Source organism: Nesoenas mayeri, assembly GCF_963082525.1.
Source record: "Nesoenas mayeri genome assembly, chromosome: 9".
Lineage (NCBI taxonomy): Eukaryota > Metazoa > Chordata > Aves > Columbiformes > Columbidae > Nesoenas > Nesoenas mayeri.
Genome location: NC_137557.1, coordinates 31445208 through 31457187, shown reverse-complemented (window position 1 = coordinate 31457187; position 11980 = coordinate 31445208). Strand labels below are relative to the sequence as shown.

The following is an 11980-nucleotide window of genomic DNA, read 5'->3' as shown; positions in this document are numbered from 1 at the left end:
CAGAGCAGCACTTCCCTGCTGCACTGTCAGAGGGACAGGGAATGACGACAACTTCTGATGAGGGTGACTGCAGGGGGAGCACCCAGGGGTGCCCAGGGCTGTCCTGCAGAGCCGGGTACCTGCACCCCGGAAGATGTGGTGGAAGGAGCAAACCCTCTTGGGCAGGAAAGGTCCTTCTGCTGTTGAGGGGGTGCAGTGTAGGTCAGGGCTGCTCACAGCTCCTGATCACCCCCAGAATATTTACAACAGGAGTTTTCAAGGAGAAAAACAAGAGGAGTATTTAAAAGATAAGGATCTTCCCTGAGTCTTTGTTTTCAGTCTCCTACTCTTGGGAATGGGTGGGGATAAATGGAAAAGGAGTTGTTATTTTTAAACAAATGTTTGAGAACTGCAACTGTGTGATCAGTAGGTCTTCAAGAGAATCCTGTCATGCCTTCAGCCACTCCTCTGCTTATGCAGGAACAGCATCACCTTGGCTGGACACCTTACACTTAATCTGACCTGTCCTGTTTTCCAGCCTGCAAACAGGAAGATGCCCCCAGGCAGTGCCCTGTGAACAGGCAGGATCTGTAGGGCCAGGGGGAGGGCACAGAGGGTGGGATGGTCTGTGAGCACTGACAGAGAACAGACATGGACAGGGAAACATCTCCCAGGGGAGAATCTCCAGGCAGCAGGGAAATGATCAGAAATGAGAGGAAACCAAATCCGGAATGGTTATGGGAGGGAGAGCAGAGAAAAGTCCCTGTGACCCCCTGCAGGTCAGATCCCTCCTGTGAGCAGCCCCCTGGCCTCCTGTCCCACCCAGCAAAGCCTCTGCCCTCAGGGCCGGGGGCTCCGAGGCATGAAGCAGCTCCTGTGCAGCCAGAGCTGCAGTTCCTCTGCAGAGCACAGGGGCTGAGAGCAGCTGCCCGGCACTGTTGGTGTCTGGGAGGTGGCTGCACAGCTGGAGAAGGGGGACGCTGTCTGAGTGCCCGGCTGCCTCTGCCCTGGCCTCTCTCACCCCCACCCTCACCGCATTTTCCTTCTTGCTCCCCTGCTCTGGGTCACTGCTGTTGGGATCTTGTTCTTGCTGTCAGGCTCTCTGGGGATGGCAGTTTCAGCTGCAGAGTCACAGCCTGATCTTGGGGGTCCTTTCCTGCAGGTGTGTCCATGGGCACACGTGTCCCAGCTTTGCTCTGACCTGTGGGCTGTGGGCAATGCAGTCTGTGGGGCTGGGGAAAGAGCTCTGTGTGTCTTAGACTAAACGTTGGGTGCTTAGACCTTAGGAAAGGGTGAGACCTGTCATGGTGTGAGGTGGATCCCTCTGCTCTCAGCAGTGTCTGGTGGCTTTTCAGGGTAACATGGGAGTGTGATCAGCCCCCATCTCAGAAAGGTGCCAGCCCAGGGCAGCTGGAGCAAGACAGAGGGACAGAGCAGCTGCCCTCACTCTGCACTGACCCACAGGCACCCTCTGGTCTCGCAGGACTCGCTCTGTTCTCCCTGAGTGCAGCAGAAATGCTGAGGGTTTCTGACACCCAGCAACACTCTGCAGTGAATATGGGGGGTGGTGTAAAAAAACCTGGAACTCCTAAACTGCCTTCACCATCTCTGTTCCCTATCACTGGGAAAGCAAGTGCTGATAGCCCTTCTGTGTTAGCAGAACCAGGACAGTCCCCACCGTTCCTGTGGCCCCACTTCTGCAGAGCTGGGCTGACTTATCGATGGCCCATGGGCAGAGGCCCCGCTCTTGGTTGCAAATTTTCCAGCCCCAAGCAGGGCTGCAGCCACAGTGCTGAAAAAGGCACTCCTAGAAAAACACAAGAGTGTCTGTGTGTGACAGGGGATGGTCTATGGGAGTTGGTTTGATTTTTGTCAGAGAACTCTGCCCTGGATCCTCACTGTCTTTTTTTTTTTTTTTTTTTTTTTTCTCATGACAGCGCCCTGTGCTCAGGAAAAGCAAATGTCCAACAGCAGCTCCATCACCCAGTTCCTCCTCCTGCCGTTCACACACACACGGGAGCTGCAGCTCTTGCACTTCTGGCTCTTCCTGGGCATCTACCTGGCTGCCCTCCTGGGCAACGGCCTCAACATCACCACCATAGCCTGGGACCAGCACCTGCACACCCCCATGTACTTCTTCCTGCTCAACCTCTCCCTCCTTGACCTGGGCTCCATCTCCACCATTGTCCCCAAGTCCATGGCCAACTCCCTCTGGGACACCAGGGCCATCTCATACTCAGGATGTGCTGCACAGATCTTTTTGTTTGCCTTCTTTGTAGCAGCAGAGTATTGTCTCCTCACAGTCATGTCGTACGACCGCTACGTTGCCATCTGCAAACCCCTGCACTACGGGACCCTCCTGGGCAGCAGAGCTTGTGTCCACATGGCAGCAGCTGCCTGGGCCACTGGGTTTCTCACTGCTCTGTTGCACACGGCCAGTACATTTTCACTGTCCCTGTGCAAGCGCAATGCCCTGGGCCAGTTCTTCTGTGCAATCCCCCAGATCCTCAAGCTCTCCTGCTCACACTCCTACCTCAGGGAACTTGGGCTTATGGTGGTTAGTATATTAGTAGTATTTGGCTGTTTTGTGTTCATCGTGGTGTCCTATGTGCAGATCTTGAGGGCGGTGCTGAGGATCCCCTCTGAGCAGGGACGGCACAAAGCCTTTTCCACCTGCCTCCCTCACCTGGCCGTGGTCTCTCTGTTCATCAGCACTGCCATGTTTGCTGACCTGAAGCCCCCCTCCATCTCTTCCCCATCCCTGGACCTGGTGGTGTCAGTTCTGTACTCAGTGATGCCTCCAGCTGTGAATCCCCTCATCTACAGCCTGAGGAACCAGGAGCTCAAGGGTTTAGTGTGGAAACTGATAACTGGACATTTTCAATAACAAACAGCAACAAACTCTCATTTTGTGGTGGTGTTTTGTGATGATGTTGTAATCTCTTTCCTAATTCACTGTCTGCCTTTCTTTTCTGCCCAATTGTTTATGTAAATGAGGAGCCATTTTGTTTGTGTTGAAAAAAAAAAAAAATATAGGGCCCTAAACTGTCCTGTCTTGGTTTGGTTTTCTCCTGAGATCCTCTTTTAAGTCCTTTTTGAAGACGCGGGGAGTTTCTGTCTGCATTAGTGGAGGGCAAGAGAGTCTATCATGGCAATTCTGCCAGGGAGCAGCAGCCCTTGGATTTTTAGAGGCGTTCTGGTTCCACTCCATACTCTCCTTCTCATCCCTGGTGTTGGTGCAAGGCCTGAGTGCTCTGGCAGCTTGGTCACCGTCCTGCTGTGTGTCAGTGCTGTGGGTGCCGGCAGGGACAAGCAATGGGTGCTTGTGTCACAGAGCTGGCTTCCATAATAGTACTTTTATAAAGAAATGTGATTTTCGTAGGGCAGTGCCTGAAGGCTTAGATATTCTTCAAGTTTCTCTCAAGAACATGCACAAGAAAGTGTCCCACCATTCAAACCCCAATGTGCAGATAAACAGTGTGTGTGTGCAGGGCTGGCACACAGCAGTGTCCTCTCACAGCCAGGCTCCTGCCAGAGACCTGCAGGACCAGCAGAGCAGGGCTGGGCTGTGCCCCTCTGCACTGGACACCCCGTGAAAGGAGCTCCAGGTCAATCACCATGGACTGGCCCCTCACAACCACCATTTCCAGCACTGGCCTCTAACCCCAGCTCAGACTTTTTTGTCCCTCCATGGAATTACACTGAATGAGTAGGTCAGAGGTTCATGTTCACATTGTACAGATGAGATGTGAGCGTGTACATCATGTATGTGAGGTAAGATTAACATGAATGAGAACAAACACCATCAGCTATTCCTTGGGGTTCCATGAAGGCCTGTGAGACAGACAGTTCATTGAGGTCACATCATGTTGGGTTTCCCATAGGAAACCACCAGAATGCAGCACTGGGATGTGCTTCCTTGAACCAATGTCCACTCCTCATGATGAGGGACATCAAAGATAAATGTAAAACATGGCGACACACCACCGGGCTGAGGTGCCTCCCAGCCTTTGGGAATAGGAACAGGAGCCCAGAGAGACACTGGCTCTGTGTCTCTGTGTATAAGGGAAACTGTCTGTCCCTGAATATTTTAATGTGTTTTAAGAGTCCACAGGGCCAGCTCAGATGTGGACACCTGACAGAACCGTGATACTTCTGTGTGTGACTCCAAAGACAAACCCCAGTGGCACAGTGAGATTCATCTCAGCTGCCTTGGACAGGCTCATTGCAAATGTCCCTATTTGCTCCATCACCTTTGCCATCTCCATCACATGCTGTTCTACACAGTCCTACACCTGCCCCTCTTTCCCTGTGGGAAATTCTGGATTGTGGTCTCAGAAGTGCCAGAGTGATCAGAGAGGTTCAGAGGTCCCTCAGACAGTCAGACGTCAAACCCATCTTGAGGAACAGCAGGAAGGAGAACTGGGAGAATGACAGGACACTCAGCCTACGTCTGTCCCCGGAAGGGTGACGGGCCACATTCTCCTGCAGGCATCTCCAGGCAGCAGAAGGACAAGGAAGGAATTGCTGAACCCAAATGGGCAGGGGAAAGAAAGGCATATTGAGTACATGGAGTTTTGCAAGGCCCCAGACATGGTCTCCTGTGGTGCCTTAGAGCAGAATGGTGAGATCTGGGATGCAGATGTGGATGTTGTGATGGGTGGGGAGTTGGCAGCGTGACCAAACCCAAACACCATCAGTGGTACAAAGTCCTGTGTTCAGCCAGTTAAAAGCGGCATCCCTCAGTGATGAGTACTTGGGCCAACACTGTTGAACGGCTTTGTTCTGCATCTTCATTATGTCATGGAGCACATTTTCAGCTCCTTTGTGGATGATGCAAAGCTGGGCAGAGGCATAGAACATCCTCACCTGGTGCACCCTGCCTTGAGCAGGAGGGGGAGACAAGATGATGTTCAGGGCTCTCTTGAAACCTGAGATATTCTATTGTTCAGTTATTCTATGGGGAGGGTCAGTGGGACATGAGGAAAAGGTTCTTCCCCTAGGGGTGCTGGACACTGAACAGGCTCCCCAGGGAGGTGTCACGGCCCAACCTGACAGTGTTCAAGAAGAGACTGGACAATGTCCTCAGACGCATGGGGTGACCTGTGGGGTGTCCTGTGCAGGGACAACAATTGGACTCCATGATCCTGGTGGGTCCTTCCAACTCAGGACATTCTATGATTCTATGAAATACTAGATCAAAAGTCCATGTTTTCGTTGTCCAGATGAGATGTAAACACACACATCATGTGCATGTCCAGTGTGTGCATGTGGTGAGATGAACCTAAGGGAGCACAAATGCCATCAGCTGTTCCTTGGGGTGCCATAAACCTCAGTGGGACAGAGATGGTATTGAGGGGTCTCTTCCATCCTGCATTATTGTAGGACTCCATTAATCTTTTCCTTGGAGATATAAAATGCCCCAGAGTAAATACAGCAGCTCCTCTGAGGAATGTTTCTCCACTCAAACGCTTGATAGGAAATCTATCAGATACATTTGATGAAAGCAGCTTAGTTTGATCTGCTCACACACTGGACCACAAGGAGGGTGATGGTGGGTACGATGTCGTGTCGTCACTTGTGTCTCAGGAACTCATAGTCCAGTAGGAGCCAATGGCTGTGGAGGGCACTGTGAGGTCACTTCTGCCTCTGCAGGGGATTGGCCAACAGCAGGAACATGGCTGGGAAAGGACTGTGAGGTCACACACATGAGACGAGCAATGGGGCTCAATCAGCATGGCTTGATGAAAGGCAGGTCCTGCTTGACCAGCCTGATCTCCTTCTGTGACAAGGTGACCGGCTGAGCAGATGAAGGAAAGTCTGTCGTGGGGAGTGAATGCGCCACACGGGCTGTGGGTGTTGTGTCCTTAGACTGCAGTAAAGCCTTTGACACCGTGTCCCACAGCATCTCCTGGAGAAGCTGCAGCTCGTGGCCTGGATGGTGTATCTGTGATGGAGGGCTGAACCAAAAGAATTGTGGCAAACAGAGCCAAATCCAGTTGGTGTCCGGTCACAAGTGGTGTCCCCAGGGCTCAGTGTTTGACTCAGTTCTATTTAAGCTTTATCAATGATGTGGATGAGGGGATCAAATGCACCCTCATTAAGTTTGCAGATGACACCAGGCTGGGTGGGAGTGTTGATCTGCTGGAGGGTGGGAAGGCCATGCAGAGGGATCTGGACCCGCTGGATCATTGGGCTGAGGCCAATTGTATGAGGTTTGACCAGACCAAGTGCTGGGTCCTGCACTTGCGTCACAACAACCCCATACTGAGGGAAGAGTGGCTGGAAAAGTGCCTGGTGGAAAGGGATCAGGGGGTGTTGATCGACAGCAGCTGAACATGAGCCTGTGTGTGCCCAGGTGGCCAAAAGGGCCACCAGCATCCTGGCTTGTATCAGGAATGGTGTGGCCAGCAGGAGTAGCGTGATTGTGCCACTGTTCTCAGCGCTGATGAGGTCGCATCCTGAATCCTGTGTTCAGGTTTGGGCCCTTCATCATAAGAAGGACATTGAGGCACTAGAGAGAGTGCAGAGGAGTCGACGAAGCTGCTCAGTGCCTGGAGCACAAGTGTGATGAGGAGCGGCTGAGGGAACTGGTGGGTTCAGCCTGGAGAACAGGAGGCTGATGGGAGACCTTCTCGCTGTCCACAACTGCCTGAAAGGAGGTTGAACATGGAGGGGGTTGGTCTCTTCTCCCAAGTAGCAAGTGATAGGATGAGAGGAAATGGCCTCAAATTGTGCCAGGGGAGGTCAGATTGGATATTAGGAAAACAATTCTTCCTGGAAAGGGCTGTCAGGCATTGGAACAGGCAGCTCAGGGCAGTGGGGGAGTCACCATTCCTGCAGGGGTTTATAAGATGTTTAGACGAGGTTCTTAGGGACAAGGTTTAGTTCTAGATTTAGGTTGTGGTTGGACTCAATGGTCCTGAGGGTCTCTTCCAACTGAAAGAATTCTATGATTCTCTATTATCAACTGGAATATTCTTCTATCACATCTTCTACGTGCTCTTCACATATCTGCCTCTTCACCTACAGTCCTGAAACTTATCTAATTAGATGCACAAGTGTTGAATACTAATTGTAAATGATGAAAGCACCATTGCTCTATCCAGCTGGTCTGATACCTGCCCGTCTCAGGCAAACACCTCAGGTACATGGGGCCTCTCGAGGTTTGCACTGTGTGCTTATAGTGAGACGATAGAGCTCAGCCCCAAAACCTGAGAACTCCCCTCAAAACTTAAAAACCAAACCAGCAACAACAACAACAACAAGAACAAGAAACCCCACACTCTTTTTTTCATCAGATGAAATAATTTAAAATTTCCAATAAAATGTCTGTGGAATTTCTACCCTGCCAAAATATGATATTTCAGAATGTGTATGTACTGTGGGAGATGAAACGTTGGCCTTTCCCTGTGCTTGCAGTGCCAGAACTCTGTCTATCACTACGTGTATTTAATCCCCTGGCATGCAGGAGTTTCCACCTGTCCTTATCCAGCTCACCGTGTCTGAACTCATCTCTTCAGAAGCCTGTCTGGACATTTGCACTTTCCATCGCTCCCCAGAGGTTCTTCCCCTCTCACTCTTGGCTCATTCAGAGCCTCTCAGCTCTCACTCTGCTTTGAGCTTCAGGCAGGTCAAGTCTTTCAGCAGTTGCTCTCGTACTCCCTATAGGCAACTCTTGATTCATGGCAATGGACCTCACTGGAAACTACTTAATTTAACCACAGAACTGAGAAACATCATTAAGTCCTATTGTATTTTTTGTTTTGTTTCCCCTAATTAAAAATTCCCCGGTGCCTGTTTACATCCAGTTCTCTAAGGAAACATGAAGCATTTTGTGCGAAGAAGCTGTAACAATCAGTGCAAACTTCAGTGCAGAATCTGATGTAAAGAAATGTGCTGGAAATCCCAGGGGCCAATGAGCAGAACAGGGAGTTTGGGGAGCTGATTATAGATTTCCTGCTAACAATCTGAGCAGAGAAACATTCTTCACAGAACTGCTCTGTTTATTTGACACCTTTTAGGTCTCCTCCTCTGCCTGTATTTTTATTTTCTTGTTCCTCCACCTCTTCCTTCTTCCAAAACGTTTCCAAGGGAAAGATTCCTGGAATCACAGAGCAACTCGGGTTTGAACATCATCTTGTCTCACTGTCCTGCTCAGGGCAGGGTGACCCAGGTGAGGTTGTCCAAGGCCTCTGCCCAGCTTTGCACCATCCACTAAGGAGCTGAAGGTTCACTGTGTCACATCATACAGGGGGAGAATAGAGACGTTCAACAGTGTTGGCCCAAGTGCTGGTCCCTGAGGGATCCCACTGGCAACTGGCTCTGTGGGCACTTTGTACCACTGGTGACGTTTGGGCTTCATCATCCAGCCAACTTCCCATCCAGTATCCACTTCTTCAGCCCAGAGGGCACCAATCACATTATAAGGACACCACAAGAAACCATGTCTGACACCTTGTGAAATTCCATGTGCACAACGTGTCCTTCTTTCCTTGCCCATTTGGGTTCAGCAATCCCTTCCTTGTTTTCCAAATGCCTGGACATGGCTGCAGGAGGACTTGTCCCATCCACTTCACGTGGAAGGACACAGTGGGTTGGGGGGGATCTCCATTGGGTTGGGGGATCTCCAATGGGCTTGGGGGGGATCTCAAGTGGGTTGGTGGGATCTCCCATCGGTTTGGAGGGATCTCCAGTGGTTTGGGGGGCATCTCCAATAGGTTTGGGGATCTCCAATAGGTTTGGAGATCTCCAATGGGTTTGGGGGATCTCCAATGGGTCGGGGGGATCTCCACTGAGTTCAGGGATCTCCAGTGGGTTTGAGGTTATATCCAATGGGTTGGGTCATCTCCCATGGTAGGATTTGGGGGGGTCTCCAATGGCTTGGGGGATCTCCAATGGGTTGGGGGGATCTCCAGTCAATTGGAGGATCTCCAATGGGTTTGGGGGATCTCCGGTGGTTCGGGGGGATCTCCAATGAGTTCAGGGATCTCCAATGGGTTTGAGGGGATATCCAATGGGTTGGGTGATCTCCTATGGTAGGGTTTGGGGGGTCTCCAATGGCTTGGGGGATCTCCAATGGATTGGGGGGGATTTCTAGTCAATTGGAGGATCTCCAATGGGTTGAGGGATCTCCCATGGTTAGGTTGGGGGGGGTCTCCAGTGGGTTGGGGGATCTCCAATGGGTTTGGGTGATCTCCCATGGCTGGGTTTGTGGAATCTCTAATGGGTTTGGGGGATCTTCAATGGGTTGGGAGATCTCCAATGGGTTGGGCGATCTCCAATGGGTTTGAGGGGATATCCAATGGGTTGGGGGATCTCTAATGGTTAGGTTGGGGGGTCTCCAATGGGTTGAGGGATCTCCAAGGGGTTTGGGGAATCTCCCATGGTTGGGGGATCTCCAATGGGTTTGAGGGGATCTCCAGTGGCTTGGGGGGATCTCCAATGGGTTGGGGGATCTCCAGTGGGTTGAGGGATTGTGAGAGTCGGTCTGAAGATGGAGCAGTATTTGCCTGACCATCGCCATCAAGAACTGAGAGAACTGAGGCCCTGACTGAAAGAACAGATGGACAATGACTTGGAGAGAGGCCCGAGGAGAAGCATTGTGTTGAACTGTTTTCTCCGATACGGGGGGGCTTCTGCTTACAATGGCTGCTGTGTGGACTTTGCTGCTGCTTCTGCCAAACCAGCCCCCACCTCCCGAAAGCTGTTGTCATGAGGGTCTCTTTGACCCAGGGACAATAGCTGCCGTCCAGAAGATGTGTTCTCACCTGCAGCCTCAGTCACACGTGTCCCTCACCTGCTCCCTCAAACAATGGCCAACAAAAAGGAGCATGGCCAGCAGCTCGCCAAGGGTCCTGAGGTCACCCAATGGACCAGAGAAAGGCCCCTGAATGCTGGACGTGTAAGTATTGGCAAAAGAAAGCGTGGATCTTTTGAGCCTGCGCAGTATGAGCCTGGGTTGCGAAATCAAGGCAGAGACTGCCCTAAAACAATGGGAGCAAGGGGCGGTGAAGAAGCATAGAAGGTGACTCCAGAATGGGATCCCGAACCACGGCAGAGAACTGGCAGGGCTTCATGTGACCAGAGACCAGAGGGAGCTTCTGGAACTGGACTGGTGATAAACACAACCTCATTTCTCATCTTTACTTTTACTTTTCCCCGTTTCTTTCCCCTTTCTCTTTCTTACTCTCTCTCTATCGCATGACGCTTTACGGGCAAATTAATAAAGCAACACTGCTTGATTGAATTATAACCCCTTGGCTTTTTGGTCGCCTTTACTTTGCACTCTGAGATTAAGGTAAAAGAAACCATCATGAGTCCATCATCGAATGGCCCGTGACACCCGCCCGCTCCCATCCCTCCCGTCCCTGCACACAAGTGCTGCCCCGACACAAACCCGCGCTGACGCCCCGGCGAGGCAGCAGAAGGGCAGGGCGGGGGCTGCAAGCAGCAGGAGGACGGGGTCCCAGGGCTGCCGTGGGGCTCACAGCCCCTGCTCAGGAAGAACACGGCTCTGTGGCTGTGACGAGAGTGCTCGAGGTCTGTGACGGCCCAAGGCAGCAGGAACAGCCCATGGAGACTGGGGCCCTGGCAGAGCCAGAGGAGAGGGAACCCCAGCCCTGTGTGCCCCAGAAAGTGGCTCCGCACCCTGTGCCAGGCACTGGGGAGCACAGCTGCCTGCTGACCATTGTGGGAGGTGATCTGGGGTGTGATTCCCTCTGGGCCATCTGGAGTTTAAAGGGCACGGTGATCACCTTGGGGCTCACATCTGTGGGGTCACAGCCAGGACTTGCCCTGGCACAGCAGCTCTGTCATGGCCTCTGCACTGTGGGACCAGCCTGGCCCAGGCAGGGCCTGGGGGAAAGAGCAGCTGGGGAATCTCGGGGTGAAGAGATGGGCACTGGGGAGCATCATGGGACCTGTTAGAGAGTCATTTTGGCTAGAAACTGCCTGTGGCAAGCAGGATGGAAACCACCCCAGGGGTGTTTTTTGGTCTCTGCTGCCCCTGATCAAACTCAGGAAGATTTCGTGATGCCTGGGCAGACACAAACCAGCTCCAAGTCAAAGCCCACCGACACTTTTAATAAGAACAAATATGATACACAGTGGAAAAAAGGGCAAAGTAGAGGAAACTCGGTGCTGTTCGTGCTGCCCATGGGCAAAGGGAGGCGGTTCCCGGTGCTCGCGGCTCTCCCAGCTGCACGGACCTCTCCTCCCTCCCGGCTGCACCCACCTGCACAGCAGGGACGGACTCTCCTGGCCGGGGGCTCAGGGGCTGCTGTACACCCAGCTCTGTCACAGCCTTTGTGTGTCACAGATGTGCCAGAGAGATCTCTTCAGCGTCATCATAACCCATGCTCCCCGGGGACAGGGACGCGGTGTCTCCTTCAGCTCCAGGGACCCCGGCGCTTCTCTGGGAGCACAGGCTGCCCCCTGCAAGCAGCAATGCGGGACATTGCAGCTCACCCCATGGGGTCTGTGCATCACCTTCCCCCCTGCTCCTCACCACACTCAGCTCCTTCTCCCACCCTTCGGTCCCTCTATGGGAAACTCCTGGGGCAGGTTCCCCCTTCCCAGGAGGTTTAGGTCTCAGTGCAGCAGCGACCAGGGTGGCAGTGGGGATGGCACCCCGGGAACCAGCAGCGCTGAGTTTCTCTCTCACCTTTGGATGCATTGCTGGGTCCTGCTCCCTCTGCTGGCACCCTGGGCATTTCCCAAGCTCCCTGTCCAGGGCCATCGTCCTCCCCAGGGTCAGAAACCTCCCTGGCATCATCATAGCCATCCACTGGGTCACCCCCAGGCAGAACAGGAACATCTGAAGAGAGAGGGGAGCTGGTGACAGTGAGAAGATCCACCCTGCAGAGCAGAGAATGGGAGGCGCTGGTGTTGGCAGCAGCACTGGAGACCCCCAGGTCCTCCCCATCTCTGATGGTGACATCCAGTGACACCTCTGTCCTTCACTTGTCTGCAGGCAGATCAGCCCCTTCCTGCTTCATTA

At 52.7% G+C, this 11980-nt stretch overlaps 1 protein-coding gene across 1 annotated transcript; it reads left to right on the top strand.

Moving 5' to 3' along the window:
• Positions 1-1648: 1648 nt before the first annotated feature.
• On the top strand, positions 1649-2866 carry LOC308043570 (olfactory receptor 14A16-like; the record flags this gene model as incomplete). Its single annotated transcript, XM_080349726.1, has 1 exon — positions 1649-2866. The coding sequence occupies exon 1, from the start codon at positions 1823-1825 to the stop codon at positions 2864-2866; it is 1044 nt and encodes a 347-aa protein (XP_080205852.1). The 5' UTR covers positions 1649-1822.
• Positions 2867-11980: the final 9114 nt, after the last annotated feature.